Source organism: Populus euphratica, unplaced genomic scaffold, assembly GCF_000495115.2.
Source record: "Populus euphratica unplaced genomic scaffold, PopEup_1.0 scaffold46.1, whole genome shotgun sequence".
In the NCBI taxonomy this organism is placed as follows: domain Eukaryota; kingdom Viridiplantae; phylum Streptophyta; class Magnoliopsida; order Malpighiales; family Salicaceae; genus Populus; species Populus euphratica.
This window is the reverse complement of record NW_011499852.1, coordinates 3,449,729-3,473,851: the sequence shown is the minus strand read 5'-3', so window position 1 is coordinate 3,473,851 and position 24,123 is coordinate 3,449,729. Positions and strand designations below refer to the sequence as shown.

Sequence of the window (24,123 nt, the reverse complement as noted above, 5' to 3'; positions counted from 1 at the left end):
ATTCATCTATTGCTATTGCCATCTTCAATGTCACCACAAGCTCATCTTTATCACCACTCCATGTCATATCATCGTCCTGCATATATTGTTTCTGATGGCTTCTTTATTCGATTTATATAATGCCAGCTTTAGCATGATGCATCTTAATCCTTAATGCCCTCGTCGTCGTCGTCGTCGTCGTTATATTCCAAGAAAGATTTATTGTCAAGGTTTTTAAAAAGGTAAAGTTAATCTGTAGGGAAGTATACAAAGATGACCACAATTTTCACATGATGAAAAAATGGAATAGAAAAACACTTAGCTTTTTTCCCAAGATTTGCCCTGGATCGCTTCTTATCTTTTTGCTGTTTATTCTGTAAAAAGCTGTGTCTTGAAACGAGCCCATGATTGCTTTATGAGTACAGCTATCAATGAGCCACGACTAATTTGGTTGCTGAGTCAGGCAGGATCATGTTTGATCTTTAAATGGAAGGTTTACAGGATTGAAGGTTTATAACGTGGTTGCTCAATTGCCACCAGCACAAGGCGGTCCCTTAAGCCACTATAATTTGGCTAATGGTGCCGTCAACTGTTGCCAACGCAACATGAAGCATGTCATTTCATTTCTTTTAAGCAGGTCCAAAAGAACAAGCAACCACAGCAGCATTAAGCAACATTTTTCCTGTTAAATCTACAAATCACGCATTTAATTTCTAATGCTTTTCTTTCAACATGTATCCATCCATATAGTTCACGCATTTTTGCAACCACATATACCCTACACGTTATCACCCCTACAGGACAAATTAGCTGGGGGGAAAAGAATTAAGATTAGCAGCAGCAGCCGCCACCATGGTAGGAGCACTAAATAGTAAACACCATAACAATTTCCTCTGTTAGCCCTGTTAACATAGTGATGCAAACTTGGATTTAACAACAATGCATTAGAAAGGTGTCCACTACAATCTTTTAATCATTGAGCAAGCGAACATTCAAAACAACCGCATGCCGGATAAGTTGACTTTCTAAATGGTCAAATTAAATGAATCCTTTGTGGCTTGTTCATATTTGAAGCCTGCATCAATTCAACGAGCATTTGAAAAATGTATGAAAGTAGAAAACCCAAAAAACCATGTAAGTGCAGATTGTTGTTGGCCAACATATATCACAAAGAAGCATGCATGGATTAAATCTATGAGAACATCTGTGGGAAAAAGACAGAAACATCAAGACTTCATCTAAAAATCAAGGTAAAAAAAGCACAGATACAATCGCCCTCGTTATGAAAAGTGTTAACTATCTTGTTTAGGCACCAAAGAAGAAATGGAAGTGTGACAACCACAAATCCTCAATCCCAAGTCAAAATTTAAAGATAAATAATGACGGCAATTTTGATGATAGAAAATGGAATCCACTACCATGAACTTTAGTGGGTTGGAGAAGATGAGTGCAACAGCCCACTAAATCACTCATGCTTTTGAAGGAAAACATGTGGATGCAGCAGTGTTGACTCTTAATGAACAAAAGTGAAATGGAAACCTCATAAGATTTTGGATTAGATTACCGACAACAGAACTGAGTGTACATGCATCCAATGAGATTCTTTGACATTTATACTAGACAATGACACAGAACTAAACTCTCTTGAAGTGGAGATAAACCAGATATCTCAGAAGATAAGGAGCCTTTTGGGCAGAGAAGTAGCCTGTATCTTGTTGAGGAAGATCTTAAGGTCATTTTATGCTCCGCATTAAGACCTCTAATTTTCCCGTGCAAAATATGAAAACTGGAGGATGCAACTGCAGTCCTAAGATATCCCATGCCTTGAAATTCAGGGACCATAGCTTCAATTCCAGGACATTGTGTGTGTACGTCTCTGTGTGAGCGTGAGAGAGAGAGAGCGAAAATCTTGAGAATAAGATGACATAAACAAAATCATTTCTCCAAAACATTCTGTGGAGAGAGCCACCCACCCATTCCCCTTAGCCCGCTCACTCCCTTGATTATGTAGTTTGAAAATGGTTCAATTTAAGCATTGTGGGCTCAAGCTACATTTCCCAATTGCTCAACAAAGGGCGGGTTGTGAAACAACTCCTTGCCTATGACAGATATTATTCCATTCACAGTGGAAGCTGTTCTTCCATACCAATGTAGCTTACAACCAGTGCTGTTCGTGTCATTAAAGCTGGCACACCATAGGATGAAAAAACACATTAGGGGGCAGTTAAACCACAATTTTTTCCTTTTTCTGTCTTAAGCAGAACCAGCAACAGTTAACCTAAATGAAGTGCAACTGAGAAGAAGTTGATACTGTTCATACAGCTCCCAGTGTCTCTTCGGATATATCTTAATCAATTCTCTTGGGGCCCCAATTTATCAGTCAAAATTCCTTAGTGAAAAAAATATTTCAATCTATTTATCAACGCTCCAACATTACACTCAAGATATCATTTCTTAAAAAAAAAAATCCTCGAAACTCAACCACTAATGTCCCCTGAACAATCTGGCAGTCTAGTTCCTCAAGGTGATAGTTACCACTACAGTCTGGTTCCACAAGTACAAATTTCTAATTGCACTGTCTTCAAAACTCTATTGCACATGTACTGGAATAAAAGGAGAGCCTGAAGCACTGGCTAAGATTCTTTAACACCTCAACGATAGTTAATTATAACAAGCGTTCTAGTGATGATGCTATTACATCATGATTTATTTATTTTTTCAAACAGAAATGTATGAAATTTCGCATAAAATCACACTTTAAGTTCCTTGTGTCACTTAAAACCCGTAATATGAAAAGAAGGTAAAATCAGTGTTTGTGCTGCAAATTGGCTTAACGAATCCTCAAGAACCCATACCATCTAAAATATCTACATTTCTGTTTTACTTTCACTTTCAATTATTCAAGTTTTCATTGCTAAATTTAGCAGCATGCATGTTATTCAAAATAGGCAACTCAAAAATACCAATTTATACAAGAGAAATTCTCTTCCTTCCCACGGGTAGCGAGGAGAAGCTGCTTTCCTGCTTCTCATTCATCAGTTCAGAGACCAAACACAAGTTGGGAAGAAAGAAGAAACACAAAGTGAATGATGCAGCCAATAAAAAGATGTGTTTTTGTTTGATTTCATATGTCAGAGCCCATTTTGTATTTCCAAATGTTCAGAGGTACTTCTATGATTTTAATTTTTGCTGAAAGTTTTAGGTCTACGTTATTGCAGTAACCTTTCACCTTCATCCTCGATTCAGTCACCATTAAAACCCTAAATCCCTTATTTTCCAAGGTCTTAAAACGCCACGGACACTTGTTAGTGATTGATTTTTGGCAGTATTTGTTGCTCAATAAATTTATTAGCGAGACAAGTAATTTGAGTCAAAGGTAAGAAAGATAGAATAGTAGACTGGATTTAATAGGTGCTTTCATATTAAACAAAGTCTAGGCCAGTGGATAACGAGGAGAAACTTAGATATAGGCTGAACGAAGTGAATCATGAAATTCGTACTAATAAAAAAACAATAAAGAACAGGCGCGGTTCAGAACTAATTAGTGGATCATGAAGTTTGGACTAATAAAAGAAAAAACATAGAAAAGATGTGATAAAAACTTGTAAAAGAAACAGCAAGTCAAGTTAGATAGCTTCATTTGTACATCTTCAAAATATGGAATAATGGAGAAAGTAGGTTGTTAGTAGATAGTCATATCGAGGATGGATGAATAACTCAACATATCAATAGCAATAGTTATTATGCAATTCAGTCAAGTTTCAAGATCTTCAAAACTTGTGCAACAGTAGACTTGTAATTCTTTAGGTAATAATCAGTAGGTATAGGTATCTAGTTTGTAATCTAATAGTTTGTAGGTGATAATCAATAGACTTATAATAGCAGGCTTGCAATTCTCATTACCAAAAAACCCAGAAAATACCAAATATATATATATATATATATATATATCAATTCATGTTCTTTCATCAAGAAGTTCCAGTGCATGGTGCATGTTTATAATCAATTGAAGAATCATTTAATAAATATAAGTTCCTTAATCATAAGCTGAGTTATCTTTTATATTCAAAACATTTAGATTATTTGATCACAATTTTGATTTTGATTTCTGCGTATTAAAAGACCATAAAAATTTTAAAACATCATTATAAGTCTAGAACTAGAAGTTTACAAGTTCAGATTGCTAACATCAAATTCAACATCCAATTTTGAAATTCAAGGTTTTTTTCATTGAGACAGACAAAAAAAATCCGAAACAGCATGTCAACGCTAACTGATTGGCAAGGAAGATGTATTCTAGAAGTGGAGTTTATTTGCTAAAATTTGGTAGGATAGACTCAATGAGACTTGGGTGCAGAAGATGTCCAAGAAGAAAAGGTCAAATTTTCACAGACTATACCTATTACAGAGAAATAGCAGCATCAAGTGTTTGATGATCCATAATTATTTTCTGTGGATTTTGTGATCATGTTTGAAGAATGAAAAGTTGGCCTGCACTAACTTCAAATCTGTGCGGAGTGCTATTTTGGCACAATTTTCCCTGCATGATAGCTGTGTTTATGGTAATAGTTGCAAAGATGGATATTCGATTTTCAGTTTTTTGTGTCTGCAGAATGTACATATTCGATTTTCAGTTTTTGTGTCTGTAGAATGTACTGAAATAATAAGCACCATAGTGATATCATCTAACCTTTGAATCAGCAAGTCAAGCCATCACACTATGGATATGGTAAAGCTTCACTTGATAATTACAGAAGCAGGCATTGCTATAAATCTTCTATTACCCTCTACCTAACTACACATATTTCAAATGAAAAGAGACGCTACAAAGGAGATATTTGAAGAGTTGTTTCCGACTACTTAAAGAAAAATCATCCAAACTACGTAGAATCTGTCTTTAAATAAGATATTTCTATGAAAAAATGAAGTGAAAGAAGCTAATGCTGATCATTGATGATTCAATCAAGCTATCCAAGAAAAGGATGAACCAACATCCAAGAAGTTTCAAGGACAGTGGAATGTAGAAACTGCTTAGTTTCAAGTTGCCAAGAAGAGCTTAAAGAAAGGCACCAGACTGCAATTTTGGATCTGATACTACAGCAATGAAAAAGCAAGAACAAGTAGTGAAAAATTTAAGCACAAGTTGATGAGTGCATTGATGTTAGATTAAAGAAAGTTCATCCAGGACAATCAAGATTGAAAAGGATGAAGTTAAGAAAATTTGAGCTTGGGCAGTTCAAGTAAAGAATGAAATTAATCCAATTCTTGCCAATTGTTGATAAAAATTTCCAGGAAAAGTCTACCTTTTGATATCCAAGGATAAAAATTATAATCATTCCAACAAAGAGTAGAAGATGCCATCAAGTTCTCACTAGCTGTTCATATTCATGTTTTGCTACTTCTGCACTTCAAAGCTTGAGGTCATGTTTTCTCCAACCAAGGGAGAATGATGCAGCTGCTAGCACAGTTTAATTCGTTTCAATTCACTAGTCAAGGTTAATTTTCTGCAATTTTTTATATTTTCTGGAAATTTAAAGATCTGGTTTCTATTTTAGTATTCTTCCAGCTTCATCCCCATTTCAATTTACAAATCCTAAAACACTTTCTTCTTTAGCTAAACCCCTACTCCCTTACTTTCAAAATCCTAAAACCACCATAATGTAGGACATACAAACATAAACTGTGTCTGCAAACTGGACAAAGCTTGGGCAAATTTGTTCTTCACTCAACCTTGAAGTGATGGAGTTAGCTCCTACACTTTTTCCCCTTTCTAATACATTCAATTTCAATAAGTTAATAGCATATATCACACATGAAAGGTGACTGCAAACCTATTCAACTTGTTTTATGTCTTGAACATCAATGGCATTATCTGTTTTCTATAGCACCAAACTGCATGGCACCATGCTTGGCGCACAAATGCAATTGCTAACAATGCCTATATCTCTCAGCAACAACATATATATATATATATATCAATTCATGACAAGAAAACAACAATATTTTCTTTTGCTTTCAGCCTCTTCAACAGCCTAGAGAGTTTCGCACATCAAAAGTTAAATGTCTAATCCGATTTACACCTATCTATTTTGACAAGTGAACAAATATAGAAAACTTTCAGGTATATAATAGTTCCATTCCATCCATGCAATATTTGGACTCCAGGAAAAAGAAATCAAACATAAAAAGTGATAAATGCTTAATTATAGCGAAACTTCCTTCTATTATTTCAGCAAAGAATGAAAGACTTGATATACAGCTTAGTAAAAGAGAGCACACAACATATTACACAATCGTATACATCAATCAGTTCTTACAAAGGCGACAATGAATACCTGATCATCATCCATAAGTTGGCATATTAGTTCCAAAAAGAAAAAGTTATAACTTGCTGGTTGTCGCCACGGCACATACATGAAGAGTCAGAACTCCAAAGAGACCAGCAATGCAACAGGGTTTCACAATTTAACAGCACCCTTTATTGCAAGTGCAACTCACAATAGCCAGTCTAAAGCTAGAATGAATCGAACTCAAATGCCTCCACATCCCAAGAATCAGAATCAAACTTCTCATTCTCGACTTGGAATCCATAACTCCCATCCTGTTGCAAACTTATATCATAAACATCAGACTTGGAATCTCTTCGATTCCTATTAATCCAACTGCCATTGTTACTCCTACTAATCCTATTATCACGACCAGCACTGCGATTGGTAGTGCCACCCACTCTTTTCTCTTTCTCAAAACCAACTTGCCCTGAATCAAATGCATTAGAAACATTCCCAAATCTCCTCCTATCCCCCTTCTTCCTGTATTTACCAGTATTTCTCTTTGCATTCCTCTTATCCATCCCCAATTTCCCATCAGAATTTCCCCTATATCCACTCTCTGAAACTGGCCCATCTTCAATTTCTGATAAATTACTGAATTTCTCATTAACGTGCATTCCGTCATTCTGATATTCACTTTCAGTATAGCTTCCAAAATCAGAATCCAGCATTCGAGCACTCAATTCACCAAAAGCAGAAGCAGAAACCTTACCATAAGGTCTCACAGTTTGAACAACACCTTTTGGAAAAAATCTGGCAGATGGAACCCCATCAGGGGTCTCAAACAACTGGGGACCATCTCTTTCACTCCACAAATCAAACCCACCTGGTTTCTGAAAGCGGTCAGCCAAAACCTTAACTTGTTCATCAGCGCCTACAGAAAACAACTTGGGTGCTTTGTCAACAACCTCCCAAGGACGCTCTAATTCAGAAACCGCAGCTTTGAGCTCTGCCCTTTTTCTCATTTCGTAAATCTGTCTCTCCTGGCAAAGCCTAGCTTTTAGGAGTTGTTTAGCTTTCTTTTTTTGCATTCGTTTCCACTGCCACTTGGAGACTCCTCCAGGGAATGTTCTTGGGCCTCCGCCCATTCGAATTATTATTGTTGTTTTAGGAGGGAGAGTGAGGCTGAAGGGTTTTGGAAAGAAGAGAGGATTTTGGGATGAGAGGGTTTTAGAGAAAGAGAGGTGCAGCGTTGGGATTGAGAGAGACATTGAAATTATCAAGGGTTCTTTTGGATTTTGCAGTTCGTCCAAGGAAGGCGGAATTCTGTGAAGGGAGTGGAGCTGTGGAGGAAAGGAGAAGCAGGCGCTCGTGGATTTTGAATGTTAAAATTATATTTTGAGTAAATCACTCATTCTTTATATGTATTTTGTTTTTCTTATAATTGTATCTATTTATATGATATCTAATTTTCTAAGTTTTTTTTCAAGTTTTTTTATTTAAAAGTTAAATAACTATATTTCTTTTTTTAAAAGTGCTCTTAAGCTGTATAAAAAATATAAATTTATTTTTATATTCTAGTTTTTCTTTTCCAATAAAAAATAAAAAAAGATATTCACTTCTTAAAATTTCAAAAAACAATTTCTAACTCCAAAAACTGGTCAATGTGTTCATGTTATATTGTTTTTCATTTTGGAGAAAAATAAAAAATAAAAAATATATTTAAATTAAACTTGTTTTCTATGATATCCTTTACATGATAAAGTACGCAAGTAATTTTTTCTGTTTTAATGATATTGTTAATATTTTTACTTATTAATTCTACTTAATTAATATTTTTATTTTTTTATTTTAAATTAATAATTTTTTAGTATTTATCATATTAAAAATAATTTTTTAAAAAAAAAATATATTATTTTAATACATTTCAAAATAAAAATTATTTTAAAAAACAACTACCACCACAACACCAACTGTACTAATTTACCAGATTTTCCAGAGATGCCTGTCCACTTTAACAAAGCCAAGATCTGTCTGCATGCAGCCTCTTTATCATTCCAAGCAGCGCGACAATCATCGGCTAGCTAAAAGATTTGTCTTAACAACTAGTGATCACCCTTATAACTATCACTGTATACTATGATGTTTCTATGTCTCCACAGCCACCAAACTCCCACAAGAAAGATGCAATCAAGATCACCTGACAGCAGCTTCATTAACCATTGGTTGACATCCGCACACTAGAAGTCAAGTCTGTTAGAAATGCCGAGAACCTACCAGACTCTTTTAGTAATCTCACAACCAATGCAAAGAATATTTTTTTTAAGAATAATATGGATATCCAGATGAATTTATGGATATCACGACTAATTCTGCAAGTTTTAAAATTAACAATTATATAAATTTTTAATAATCATTATATGAATTTAAATTTAAAATCACAAAGAAAACAAACCCCTTAATACTAAATTCTTCCTACTTGATGACCACCTATTTACCTATTTAGTTGCAAAGAATCTAAACACAACACCAACTGTACTAATTTACCAGATTTTCCAGAGATGCCTGTCCACTTTAACAAAGCCAAGATCTGTCTGCATGCAGCCTCTTTATCATTCCAAGCAGCGCGACAATCATCGGCTAGCTAAAAGATTTGTCTTAACAACTAGTGATCACCCTTATAACTATCACTGTATACTATGATGTTTCTATGTCTCCACAGCCACCAAACTCCCACAAGAAAGATGCAATCAAGATCACCTGACAGCAGCTTCATTAACCATTGGTTGACATCCGCACACTAGAAGTCAAGTCTGTTAGAAATGCCGAGAACCTACCAGACTCTTTTAGTAATCTCACAACCAATGCAAAGAATATTTTTTTTAGAATCATTTGGATATCCAGATGAGTTTATGGACATCACGATTAATTCTCAGATGAATTTATGGATATCACGACTAATTCTGCAAGTTTTAAAATTAACAATTATATAAATTTTTAATAATCATTATATGAATTTAAATTTAAAATCACAAAGAAAACAAACCCCTTAATACTAAATTCTTCCTACTTGATGACCACCTATTTACCTATTTAGTTGCAAAGAATCTTCCTCTGCTTGGTTGTGGCGGCAAAACAGAGTTTGTAGAGAGATAGCGTGCAACAGGCTGGTTGGAAGGCTGTCATGAAATATCAGACAAATAAGTGCAACAGATTGGTTGGAAGGCCGTCATCAAATGTCAGACAAATAAGCATTATGATCTTCTCTGGGGCATTTAATTTCTAAAGCCAGCTCCAATATTTTCGATTTATGATGGACATGTCCATTTCTATGTAACAGCCATAGGTTGGCAAATTTAGTAGTGTAAACACCTGAAATATTGTCAGCCCAAACCACGCAATCAACAACAACTTGAAGCGAATGGATGGAGACTGCCATAATGCAATGCTTGATAAGCTGGGGAATATGTGTTTCCACCCTATTGAAGTCCCAGGTTTCATTGCACCAAAGATCTTTAACTTTCAGATCTGCATCGGTGACATTCACATAATCAATTAAGTTGCATATTGGCTTTTCTTCCAGCCACGGCTTATTCCAGATCTAAAGGTCCCTTTTGCTCAGCTTATAAATGAAGCCTGCACTGCCTGGATTTCGACGACCTCTGCGAAAAAATCAGGTTGATATGTTTCAAACTAAGAGAAGCCTATTTGCAATTATTTTTTTACTAGAAAAACACCCTTAACACAGCACACATATGTTGTACAGCATATTTATAACCTCTAAACTTTAGTTTCAAAACTCATGATTAACCTGAAATTAAAATTCTTTTTAGGTTTAAATTTAACATTTCAGGCAAGTTTAGAAAAAAATAAACATTTTATATAAATTTTTATTATTAAAAAAAACTTATTAATACCAAAAACATTTGTTTTTATAGTCAAAATAGATCTCAACCAATAAAGACGGAGCAAAACAATAGAATTAAAAGGGACTAAGATTTCAATTGTTTATTATTTAAACTAGAACTATAAATATTGTTAGGGCAGGGGTTGGAAAAACAATTTTTTTGCAGAAACGGGGATCCTGCTAGCCCTCTCGTCTCCTCCACCGTCAATCAAGATTTTTTTTTTTTTATTACTAAAATCTAAAAAATTTCTCTCTCCTCTCTCAAATTAAAGATAAAAAAATAATAAAATGAAATGAAGTTAACTATGAATGATATAACTTAACTGGTCAAACTCGATGTAACTTAACTGGTTAAATTATAAGTTTGCTTTTTAAAAATTACTAATTTGAGTTTCATAAATCTTAAGATCTCTAAAGGTTTATATGATCATTAATTTCAGTAAAAAAATAATAAAATGAAATGAAGTTAATTATGAATGATAACTTAACTGGTCATGTAACTCAACTGGTTAAATTATAGGTTTGCTTCTTAAAAATTACTAATTTGAGTTCCACAAACCTTAAAATCTCTAAAGATTTATATGATCATTAATTTCAGTATATGTAGAATTAGTCGAGATATACGTAAGTTATCCAAACATGCATGTTAATAAAAAATAAAAAAAATAAAGTTTTAGATAAAAATTGAATGATATAAATGTTTAAAAACTGAGAGTTTATAATTTAAAAAATTGAAGGATAAAAATATATACTTAAGCCAAATTTAGAAAAAAACTTTTTTATTTTTTGCCGTGTTTTCCTTAATAAATATAACATTAATTTGGGCCAATAAAAATATAATAAAAAATCATTATAGCGGTCTACAATGATTTGCAACTCGATGATCAGTAACATAGGATTAACTGAACTGCTTTGCCAACTTATTTATGCTCAAAAGGATTGCATGAAGCAATGGATGTCTAGCGGTTCGAAACCCGGCTGGTGCAATTTTCACTTTGTCATCTTTTTGACATCGATCTTACCAGATTGCCAGAGCGCATGCCATTACATTTTATTTTTCTTGGGTTATGCTGAAATTCTCAAATTATGAGTTGTGAGTTTCTGCCTAAGATGATGCCATTTACTTGTAACGATCCACTTGCTGTACCTCTCCAATTAACTATCAATTGTAAAACATACGAGCGGATGATCAACCAGCCCCGAGAACTATAATAATCACTGGCTTCTGTGCCTGGGGTCATGGCGGTGCCTGGGCTTGCGAACCGGGGGTTCTCGTTTTCCAGAGACCACAGCACGGGCAACTTACCACCATGTTACCCCACAGGGTTGTAAGTCTTGTGACCATTACTAGTCCATTGGCTGGCACAGCCAATTCTGATATTTAAATATGATTTGGCTAATCAAATCACAGTTGCATAATGCAAAAGACACGAAACTTCCTGATATTAATCAATTGAAAGTCTGCGACGGTCTCTTGATCTCAAGGTTTCCAAACACTCCATTGCCTCCTATACAACAGGCATTACCTTATTTGTTTTCTCTCTCTCAAATACCATCACATTAGAATTATGAACTCTGCATATCATGTCTCCATTTTTCAAAGCACTCATCGTGCGTGTAGATTTCCAAGTTCCCATGTGACATTAATGGTATCATACTACAAATTTTTATGGGAAATAGATCAAGAGAGTTATATGATAATTAATTAAAAGAAACTTAGAACATAAGGGTTGCTGCCACATCTAAAAAAAGAAACATGCACACAACATTAACTCTAGAAGCAAATATAATAAGTCAAGTATTATAGATGTGAGATCGTGGAAAGAACTTTGAAAAAAAAGTTATTAATAGTTAACAGGCAATTAATGGAGAACCTTGAAAGGTAGAAGGTAATCGGTAGATGACATCGATATATAAAGGGGAATGTAAGGAAGATCATCAACAATTCAATAAAAGACTCAAAATATTGCATTGCAGTTTTATTAAGTTCTTATAAATTGAAAATATCAAAATGATGGTCTAATATCTAGGAGTTTTTTAATTTGTGGATGTAATTAGAATATAAATCATTATATAAATGTAAGTATTTTTTTTGTGTATCTTAAGTTATTAAGCTTACTTTATATTTAAATTATTTTAATTATATGGTTACTTCTTCAATTGAATTATTATTTATGTCGAAGTAGATATAATAATATTGATACCCATATAACTCTATAGTATAAATTTGAAATTATATGAGTAGATTTAGAATTAAATTGAGAGTACAAACTAGTTAATTTAAAACTTTAATAATGAGTTGCAAAGTCCTATAAACTAATACAAACATAAAAGAACCTAAATCATACAAATGGTTATTAACTCTAGTATTTATATACAAAGATCACAATGACACTCACTTGAAGACGTGCTTGCACTCCACCTTCATAATATGAACGTCCAGTATCATTACACCAAACCATTTTTACTTCATTCTGCACAAGCAATGTTTTATTTGAGTTGACACTTGAGCATAAAAATGTAATTGCATTTACCCTGAATTTGATTAGACCGTAAGCAATAATCAATTCCTGTAAGAACATAATTCTCTAATTTATTGCTTCAGATTGTTTACAGACAACAAATATTTCCTGTAGCTAGGTCAACAACATGATATTATTATATTGGATCTGTTCAACCTTCTTGTCTCATTGATAATTATGGAGAAAGAATCATAAGAGAAGATTGTTGTATTTCATTGTTAATTTCCAATTGTTTGTTGGCTGAAGCAAATGTTTAATTAGTTTAGTAAATATGGGATTGCATTACATTACTCCCCTGTAAATAAGCAATCTTCCGAACAACGCCTGTGTCAGACTACAAAGTTGCTGTGTGAATCCGTCTGCACACATAAGTTTCTTCATATCCTGTTCTCCTTTGTCAAAGGGAATGGAGAATCTGTTTATGTTACTAACTGAGTATTAGTACAGTAAAAACTCATTAATTGTCGCTAGTAAATCATGATCCAAATTCACATGAGAGTGCTTTGAAAACTCATTAATTGTCGCTAGTATATCCCTTCGGTTTCTCCCGTTCAAGGGACAACTCAACAATGACAAAATGTGAAATTGAAATAATTATCAATCGAAGGAGGGAAATTTCCATCACACCACACGCTTGGATCTCCTTCTTAATTGATGCAATCTCCTCCTATATATAATAGCTAAACCATCTGTTTTGGCCTCAGCCTCCAAATTAAAGATCAAGCATCGATCTCAAACAATATATTAACCCAGTCCCTAAGTTAATAATGGCTCAATTTCTTCTTCTTTGCCTTGTTTTAGCTGATGCTGTTGTGGGTCTAGCAATGACCAGTGAAAAGGTTCAAACCATGGTTCAGTCTAGCTCTGCATCATCCTCGTACCCACAAGCTCCAACTCAGAATTTATACGAGGCTCAAGATCCCATGATTAGGAAACTTGGTAAACACCATCACCATAAAATGATCCAGTCCTTCGTTGCACCGAGAAAAGCTCCTCCTCAAGCTCAAGAGAACGTTCATTCTACAAAAGGAACCAGTTCCTTGGACCAAACTCGGTCTTCTTCTGAGCACAATAACACTGATCATGAAGAGAACGTTAGCCTACAAGTGCAGGACATTCACCTTCCAAGCCATCATCATTCAGTGGATAATCAATAGCTGGGGGCGGAGTCATTCTTGGAGATCTTGCCACCACATTTTTAGTGGCTGTTTTCTGTTACATTAGAGCTTCTGGAAGAAACAAAGCAGATACTACTTCCTCAGTTATCTATAGTTAGCCTTGTAGGAATATGACAGGGAAAAAACATATTGATCTTCAACGTTGTAAAGAAAATAAATGTCAATATATACAAGAATATGGTTAATTTCCAAGTTATATTTGTGAAAATGAGTATTTTTTGTTTTGAATTTGCATAAACATTCCTCTTCTTCAATTGAATCTTGAATTGGAATAATAAAATCTCTCTATGTTACAAATGCCAGGCATTGTGATAGCTGCTGAAAGTTAATATTTTACATCATTTTCATGTTGATTTTAAAAATAATTTTAAAAAATAAAAATATATATTTTTAATATATTTTTAAATAAAAAATACTTTAAAACATAACCATAATCACAACCCTAACAGTACAAGCTACCATGTGATTTGAGCGAGCTGCAAATTAAAATTGTCATATTTTATGGTGAGTTGCTCTAGATTTTTTATAAAGATAAACGATACATACTCAAGTTCAGTAAAGGAGGAGGAGGATTTTCTTCATCTCAACAACACTAAAAAAACACTTCAGTTGTCTCTGTATCTACTTTTCTTTCCTTCTGTTTTTCTTACACTACATATTCTTGAACTGGAACATCATGGAATTATTTTTCCAGATACATCAACCATCCAGTTTATTGTTATCTGTGAAGAATGCCCATAAGTTTTCCTAGCTTCTTCACTTCTCATTAGATTTTAAGATTTCTTGTAAGATATTGTAACACTGATGAGGATTATATCTGAGGGTAAGAAATTGAGATAAAAGTAAGAAAATTAAAATAAAGTTATGAAAAATGCCCACTGTTTGTTAGTATTTACTAGTAAAGGAAAAAAAATTAAACTTTTTAAAACATAAATGTAATATTAATTAGTAAAAATAAAATCATGGATGTAGAAGCGAAACATTGGCGAATATAGAAGAGAAAACACACACACACACACATATATATATATATATATATATATATAATTTACCTTAAAATATTTTGGTTCATTTACATACGTGAGTGGATCTGAGGCTCTTTTTTTTTTCTTTGATCATGACAAGCATGTTGATTAATAACTATAATAACCATTAAAAGACAAACATATTGTAATAAGAGGCACAGCGGATCTTAGGCCGATCGATGAATATGGTCGTGTCGCAATTATAACTTGAATTAAGGAATTATATATAGAGCTAAAGAGGTTAGACTGAAAAAAAAAAAATTTAGGTCTGTTTATTTTTATATTTTAAAAATATTTTAAAAAATTAAAAATATTTATTTATTATTTCTTTTAAATTAATATATTTTTAATATTTTTAAATTATTTTAATATTAATATTAAAAATAATTTTTAAAAAATAAAAAAAATATTATTAATATATATTTTAACATAAAAAATATTTTAAAAATAATCATAACTATAGACAGAGACCCGGGCTTGGAATCGGGCAGGTCTAAATAAAAAACAGTTATGAATTTAGCTTCGTGAAAAACGATCGACCTAAAATGTAGACTCGAAATCCTTTTGATCCGGATAAACCCGGACGAGACCCGGCCATATTGTTTTTTGCCAACTATCTTGCTCTTCGTCTCTCCTTCCATAGCAACTGTCTTGCCCAAGGTTTCTCTATACACTATTTATTATTTTATTCTCTACACAATAAAAGAAAAAAATGGGAAAAACAAGTGAAATTGGAGGGCTAATATCAGCAATAACAGCCTCATTTTCTTTTTCTCAATCAATTTTTGTTTTTTTTTGCTGAAGGCCCTTTTAATTTCTCTCCTTTCTCTTCTTCAAACCCTTCTCCTTCCCCTCAATTTTCTTCGTCTTCTTCTTCTGTACAATCTCAGCCATCCACTTTGCCTCAATCAACGGCGGCGTGTAATTTAGAGCTCCTAGGAATGGTCACCCACGAACAACACTACTGGGTTTGATTTGAGGCTATAGAGAGAGGTGCTAAGGTTTTGAGAGAGTAATCCTCTTCCTCTCATGCTAAAAAGGTTGAAACTTTCCAAGGTGTCCACAAGAACAGTTTATAAGGGTGCCTATACTTTTTGTATTTTTGGTGGTTGGATTCATGGAAAATTCAAGGAAATGGGTTTTCGTTGTTTTTGCTAGGTTTTTGGAACTGGAATTGGATTTTCTTTATTGAGTTTTTTTGTTGGGTTTTTAATTGGGGGTATTTTTGTAAAATTACTGACTATAGTTTTTCAGTCTCGTACAAGAAACGATAGCATCAATGTGGATGGGGTACAATTATACAGATCATGGGTTATGACAGGCAAAATTAATTACGTTGCCTAATCTTAAAGTTGCTTTTTTTTTAGATTAATGTGGGTGTCCGGGCTAGCTTGCGCGCATCACGACTAATCCTACGGATCCTGAAGTTACCGACCATGTAAACCTCCAGTGGCCATCATATGAACAACCAAGGACTCGAACCTGAGACCACAGAGAGAGTAAACTCCTTGATCCCAAGTCCTTACCACTTGACTACCACCTAAATGGTTTCAAAGTTGCTTTTTGCTTTAATGAGAAGTTGAAATCCAATAGTTTTATTTTATTTTATTTTATTTTTGTCAATTTAGATCACCCCATCTAATTCATGACCCGGATCAAATTTAAAAACTACGATACTTTCAAACAATCCATTAACTGTAATTCCCCTCCACCAGTGATGTAATTAGTTTTCTGGAGATTGCCCTGATGCGGGGTCTTTCAAATCTTCTGATAAAAACAATAAGGCTAGTTTGAGACCCAAAAGTTACAACAAATAATATAATATTGGCAATTATATTTCTGGCTAGCTCTATTTATTTGTTTTCTTGAGAATAACATTTACTCCTACAATACTTGGTTTATTAAAAATATAATTATCAAACTCGTGTTGGTCAAGTAAGTTTTAATCAAACAAGTCCATCATGTAAGCTATTAATTTAGATTTTATATCAAAACATTCTAGATATTAATCCAGTTAAATCTAAATAAGATTCGGTCAGGTTATTTTGTTAATGTAATTATGGGTTGGTAAAGGTTCAACGCACCTAAACCAAAGAACATAAACATGGATAGCTAAGTATACATGTTGATCCAATTAAATTTAAATAACGGTCTGGTTAGTTTCAATTTTGTTGGTGCCGCTAAGAAAGATTCCATTAGCTAAGGCCAAAGTCCAATTAAATGAATATTTACAGGTATTGGAAAAGGAAACATATTTATAATTAATTCTTTAAGTAAACTTACATTTGAAAAACCACACAGATAAGAATTTTATTTCCGGGTTAGTGAAAAAAACCGGCAAGGCAGTAGTTTTATTTGGGAAACTTGGGGCTGAATGACATTCTTAAGAAACCCAGTGGGCTAGAGGAAACAAAATAGATTTGAGCAGGCTCATTGTTATCACGTTATGATGATGTGATGATGAGGTGTCACAACATCCATTTCCCTCACCAATCCCTCCTCTGTCACTTCATCTTTATTAATTAAAAAACTACCAATTCCACCTATTACACTTCACCCACAAAATGCCAATGATTTTTTTTTCTTTCAGAAATATTAAGTTCAAGTAAAAGATAAAAAAATTATTGTTTTAATAAAAATAACCAATTTAGATTAATCAAATAACCTGCAAATACAGCTAGTGATATAATAATTTAATTTTTTTAAAGTTATTTTATAATTCTAAATCTAACATATATTTTAAAATATATTAAGTGATTGGTTCGTACTTTGTGGTATATCATATCAAAATATGTTTTAAAATTAAAAATTAAAAGAAAAACAATATATTACTAATATATTTTTTATTTGCAAGTAAAATTTTGATTATAAACTGAAAAATTAATATAAATAAAGTAATTTTTTTAAATATTAAAATAATGGCATCTTCAACCTATCAGAATTATCTTTAGTTATAATATAAATAAAGTAATTTTTTTAAATATCAAGATAATAACATCTTCAACCTATCAGAATTAACTTGAGCTGATTTTTTATATTAATGATTGTGGTTATGAATTCATTTTATTAGATAGCATTTTTTTTAAATAATTTTTATCTAATTATATGATTATTAAAAAAATGTTTGAGGATAAAGTGTATTAAATAAAAATGTTGCTAATATATTTTATATTGTGGTTATCTCAATTTAAATTATCTAAATTAAAAGCTTTATATTTAAAAAATAAACTAAAAATAAGTTTGAGGATGAAATTAAAAAAATAATAAAGTGTAACTTTACTGTTCATACAGACTAGGAATTTGTTTTCAATTATATGTAATAATCAATTGGCTGTCAATTGTAGGTTAATATGTTTTAACAGAAATTAAAAAATTTCATTAGTTAATCTATGAATTTTCATTAGACAGATGTTTTATCGTATGTGATTTATGTTTTCGGCGTCAACAAGTGGGAAACGAGTAAGGAATGGAACCGTCACAATCGTCACCCGGAAAGTCTGAAAGTTATTTAGAATGACTAGAAATTGCATTCCAGTTTGTGGACGTGCCGGAGTGGTTATCGGGCATGACTAGAAATCATGTGGGCTCTGCCCGCGCAGGTTCGAATCCTGCCGCTCACGATAATTTTTTCATTTTTAAGTGGTGGGTAATTTTTGAAGGATAAAACGAGGTGATAATAATGATTAAGGGATTGGTTGAAAGTATGGTTCAATTTAGTTTTTAAAGTATTTTTTATTCAGAAATATATAAAAATAATATTCTTTTTAGTTTTTAAAAATTTATACAAAAATAATTTAAAAACATAAAAAAAACACTAATTTAAAGCTCTTAAAAAAATTTAAACATATAGTTCAACTACAATGTTAAATATAATATGCTGGGTGGCTTTGCTCTCTTTCATGGAATTTTCAATGCAGCTTCTGAGTACTTTTATCATTAAACAATTTCTCCATTTCTTAATCTTTCGCTGTCATTAATTTGTTGTCTAGTGGGATAGCAAATGTGTGTGGCTTCTATTTCAAATCAATGATTGTGTTCATATATACATGCTAAAGTTTTGCGGTATATACCAATTAACTAAGACATTCTTGAGATTTTGATTCCACACTTTCAATCTCTTGATCTCTTTCCAAACTGAAACAAAAAAAAAAATCCATGTTAAAGAAACAGTCACTCAGAAACCTTCCTTTAAGAGTGGAATTATAAGAATGATTTGTCTTTACCTTAAATTAAACTTCTATGTTGTGCAAGAAATTAAAATACTGTTTATATAAAACGAATCTCATTTTTGAAGGCACATACAGCTCCTAGAAAAAGTTGAATATTTGTGCATCCAAATTCCAAGCCAGAAAAGTCTACATAGAAAATGATTCTAGATGCAGAGATTCTAGACGGAAATGGCCGCCTTCCCTGTGTGATCTGACACCGTCTTATTTAAAAGAAAGAATATCAGACGAGAGCCACATATCTGTATCTAACGGATGTCTATTATATGTCAATTTCAATTAATTACACCATGACGTGAAAGAGGAAGTTTCCAACCAATTCATTTGCCCTTGTGTGGAAAAGTAAGCAACTTGGAAACGTGTGGCACGATTCTTGTGTTTGCTCTAGAAGCCCCCACTTAAATCCCATGAAAACTCACCCACCGTTGCTATCTTTGTTTATATATATATTGTTTTTCTGTCTATATAAGATCACTGAGATGATGTCTCTTGCAACTCCACTTGCCTGTATTATCTTTTTGTCGGCTGGAAATTAACTGAAGCCCATGTTTCGTTGAAGACAGAAGGATCAAGCATGGGTATGCCAAAGCCTTCTTCTACTCTGCTTCTGCTGTTGCTTATAGTCACTGTTTCTGCATCCCAGAAACAAATAACATCAGAAGCAAGGACACTTTTGTCCCAGAAACAAAGTAAGTATATATCACTATTTACACTTAGGGCTCTCTCTCAATGGTGATTCTTGATTGATTGGTTTTTCTCTTACTTACCGTGACCATGCAATTCGCAGAGTATTCCAAGATTTTTTCGACACTGGGAGTTGTTTGCAAGTGTTGTGATGAAACTGGAGCTGAGTGCGCAACTACTTGGACGGGTTCTTGCCATAATCTCCAATGTCTTCCATGGAAGATATAGACTAGACTAGTCAGGGATTTCCTTGCGTCTTCTCTTGTTAGTGGTTTTTGTACATATATGTAGTCATACTCGATCAATGATTCAAGCAGCTTTCGAGATTTGGCCATGTTCTAGATTCATAAAATGTTCCTAACTTGACGAGCTTAATTTGGTAGCCAAATTTAAAACTACATGAAATATTTTAAGCTTAACTTCTCTAAAGATGTATTGTAACTTGAATCCCATATTATGGTATTGAGCATGTCATTCAAGTGCTGGGATGATTAAGAAAGGGTTGTGAAAGAAACTATGGCCTGTAAAAGATCATCCAAAAATTGTCAATTTCTTATGGAGAGCTATTACCAACTCACTGCCAACCCAAATTGGACTGATTGAAAGGAAGATGTTACCAGATCCCATGTGTGCTATGTGTGGCTGTGAGCATGCAGGAAACGGTATAGCGAATTCTGTTTCTCTGTCTGCATGCTAGATCGGCTTGGTTTTTGATAAATTTGCGATACTCTCCGGATTCTATTGGGTTTAGATCGATGGGAGTCTAAAGGGAAAGAGTGCAGAAAGCTTGGAGTGGGTACCTTGAAGAAGTGCAAGGAATTAATTTGTTTTCCAATCAAAGTGATGACTGCAAGAAACGCAGACAGGGTTTTATATAGAGGCTATGGACTGTTGTCTTCCATATGCTGCTAATGTACAAAGACCTAGAGCTGATAATAAACAGGTGATCGAGCACTGGTTCCTTCCAAGAAATGGACAAGTAAAGTCAATCTGCGATGCCTTTTTGAAAAATAGTTGCGATGAAGGGGGCTTGCTTTTGTGGGAAGAAATGCCAGGGACAAGGGGCTGAATGATTCTGGGAAGGGCTTGGAAGAGCAATCTCCTGTAATTTGATGGCAGAAGCGATCAATGGTATGCAGGGAGCCTGTTGATACTTACTAAAGGGCCGAAGGGTATAATAATTGGAACCGGTGCCAAGCTAGTCGGACATGTCTCTGAGAAGTGAGATTCAAAGGGCCTTCCATGGGAGATTCAAGAACTCTTAAGTAATCTCCCTTATATTTAGGAATAGTTGCAGACTGAGTATCTAAGGCAACCAGGTAGATTGCTGAATGTAGGCATATCTATTGATTGGGAAGGTCGTCGTCCCCTCCTGCCATTGAGGGGCATTTGACCTGTGTATGCTGATGTTTTGGCTAACGAACGAGATTCATTTCAAAACAAAGATCAAATAAGAAAAGAACAAAACATGTCTTCTTCTTTTTTTATCATGAGAAATCGAGGATAGAGAAGTTAATTAGCATTAAAATAGGTGAAATGGATCAACTTTTGACGATTCAAAGATGCTGCCCGAAAGAGCCAAAGATTAACAATTAATGTAAGTTCTGGTTGCAAAAATTGAAAGAAGACTCAACTAATAGTTAATATCATGAGTGAAAGCTGAAATGATAGGTTTCCATATAAAAATGAGAGGAGGGTATTTTCTGGCGGCCAACCCTCTTGAATAGATGGGGACTCTTCACATTATTATTTACTAATAAACTAAAAGGCCGGTGTTTTAATGTGCAACCATCTCATGACTCGAAAAGTACATTATAGTCCTTATTGGTTTTGTTTTTTGTTGAATTTTTTCGGTCCCTATAATTTTATTTGTGTATATTTTGGTTATAAGGCTTCATTTTTCTCATGTTCCAATCCCTTATGTTGCAATAATTTTAATTTGATCTTGAAATTTTCAAAGAAGTTCAATTTGGTCCATAAAGTTTTCATTTTCACATTTTTCACCTCTATAGTTTTATGTGTTTATATTTTGTCCTACAACTTTGTTTTCCTCGCATTAAGTTCCTAGATGTTAAAAGAAGATAGAGAAAGTCATTGGTTTTGAGGAGGGGAGAGAGATTTTAGTCACCCACGTCTCAATAATAAAAGATTCATTTTGGAGCACATGAATTCAATTTGGAGATGTGAAAGTTTAATAAAAGTGGTTTTTCTTTTTAATTTAATATACTGAAAAAAGTTTATTAAGATTGACAAAAAAAAAAATTTGTTTGGTTTTTAGTTTTTAAATCTATTAATAGATGTTAAAGGGTTTAAAATGGTAATTGGATTATGTTCTAGTTTAAAAAAATATTGTTTATATAGTTAAATGACATGTTATCTGTTTTATTTAAAAATAAATGATGAATTTCATTCACTTTATTTAGTCAAAGTATTTTATATATTTTTTATAATAAAATCATTTTCAAATAAATAATCATAATGATATTTAAAAAATTATTTAATTATTTAATTTTTAAAATAAAATTAGAGCTTTATAATGATATTTAAAAAATCATTCAATTATTTCATTTTTAAAATAAAATTAGAGCTTCTATAATAATAATTGAAATTATTTTATTAATAATTTATATATGAATTTTATTAATAAAATTGTACATGGATATTCAATGAGAATATATATATATATGTATGTATGTATGTATGTATGTATTATTGTGAGTTTTTATATAGTTTTCAATTATTCTTGTTTTCATACAAGCATATAAAAATCATCAAGACTTGAGTTTTTATTTTATTTTTATTAAAACTTTTTTTTCAATTCATAATAAGTTTTTATTGAAAAAACATTCTTATAATAAAAATGATGTATATTCATAAAAGAAATGAATAAGGAAAAGGAGATTTTTACTAAATAAATACATTTTTTCTTCCTGATTTAAAATTATAAAAATTATTTCAAATATTTATTTTAATTACCTTAAGTTTTTATTGTATTCCTCATATTGTTATAAAGAAATAAATGTTTCATCACAGCAGGAAAAAAATACATAAATAAAAAGTGAGGATTTTTACTAAAAAAATACTCTTTTTTTCTGCATCATTTAAATCTTTCAAACCCTTTCAAATACTTATTTTAATTATTGTATAAATAAAATAAAGATTGGTTTTGAAAATGATTTAATTGCCTGCACTCTTTCCTCAATTTCATAATTTATTACACCTATGTTATGTTCAACATGACTTTTTATTCATTTATACTTATAAAATATTTGTATATGTTTATTTGTTAGCTGAAAAATCAATTTTTTGCTTTAATTTTAATTAATATTCATATTTTTTTAATTCATTTTATTAAACATAAATATCATCTTTTCATACTTCCATTTACAAGTTTTATGATGTCCTAAAACACATCTACAGCACCAATGCCTTCTTTTAAATTAGAACAAAACTTGAAATTTTATCCAAAGTACGACGCTGACGCGATAAATAATCTGTGGCTAAGTATCTAATGTGGTCGTTGACCTGGTCATTTTCTCCACGGGTAAACTCCATTGCTCCTTGCAATTACCTAGTTTCATCGGTAAGTTGATTACTTTACATGCTATCATTTATCCTCAAAATCTTAGAGAGACAACATGAAAATTATTTTTAAAAAACATGTTATTAATCTATTTTTGGATATATATTTAATTAGAAAAAACAACTAATTTATGACTGGGTAAAAGAATTAAAACTAGCTTAAGAGAAAAGTTTATTTGTTGGATAATTATTTAATTATTTAATTTTAATAATCTAATATATTTTTTTAACTGATAATTTGTACTTGATAAATAACTGAGAGCTCATGCTTGGTAGGTAGAAGTAACTAATACATATTAAAAATTATTTTTTATAGAATTAAAAATTCTTGGATTCTGAAATAATTAGTTGTTTAAAGAAAAAATTACAATGATATTTTAAAAAAATATATTATGCTAAAAATATAAAAAATAATTTATTTTTGGATATATATTTAATTAGAAAAAACAACTAATTTATGACAGGGTAAAAAAATTAAAACTAGCTTGAGAGAAAAGTTTATTTAATTTTTTAATTTTAATAATCTAATATATTTTTTCAATTAGCTCGTACTTGATAAATAAGAGAGAGCTTGTGCTTGATAGGTTAAAGTAACTAATACATATTAAAAATTATTTTTTATAGAATTAGAAATTCTAGATTTTTAAATAAATAGTTGTTTAAAGAAAAATTTATAATGATATTTTAAAAAGATATGCTCTAAATATATTTATTCTAAAAATATTGAAAATAAAAAGAATATGAATTTAAA

The 24,123-nt window shown here is 32.2% G+C and overlaps 1 protein-coding gene, 1 long non-coding RNA gene and 1 other non-coding gene across 3 annotated transcripts; 2 read left to right on the top strand and 1 right to left on the bottom strand.

The window, feature by feature from the left end:
* Positions 1-6,175: 6,175 nt before the first annotated feature.
* Positions 6,176-7,665, bottom strand: LOC105122007 (uncharacterized). Its single transcript, XM_011020908.1, has one exon. The coding sequence runs from the start codon at positions 7,517-7,519 to the stop codon at positions 6,494-6,496; it is 1,026 nt and encodes a 341-aa protein (XP_011019210.1). The 5' UTR covers positions 7,520-7,665; the 3' UTR covers positions 6,176-6,493.
* Positions 7,666-18,418: 10,753 nt separating this feature from the next.
* Positions 18,419-18,500, top strand: TRNAS-AGA (transfer RNA serine (anticodon AGA)). Its single transcript has one exon. It is a non-coding gene; the product is annotated as a tRNA-Ser (tRNA).
* Positions 18,501-19,519: 1,019 nt separating this feature from the next.
* Positions 19,520-20,285, top strand: LOC105122006 (uncharacterized). Its single transcript, XR_841637.1, has 2 exons — positions 19,520-19,795; positions 19,894-20,285. It is a non-coding gene; the product is annotated as an uncharacterized LOC105122006 (long non-coding RNA).
* The last annotated feature ends 3,838 nt before the right edge of the window (positions 20,286-24,123 follow it).

Coding starts and splice junctions, on each gene's coding strand:
- LOC105122007 (XM_011020908.1), bottom strand. CDS start 7,519: ATGTCTCTCTCAATCCCAACGCTGCACCTCTCTTTCTCTAAAACCCTC.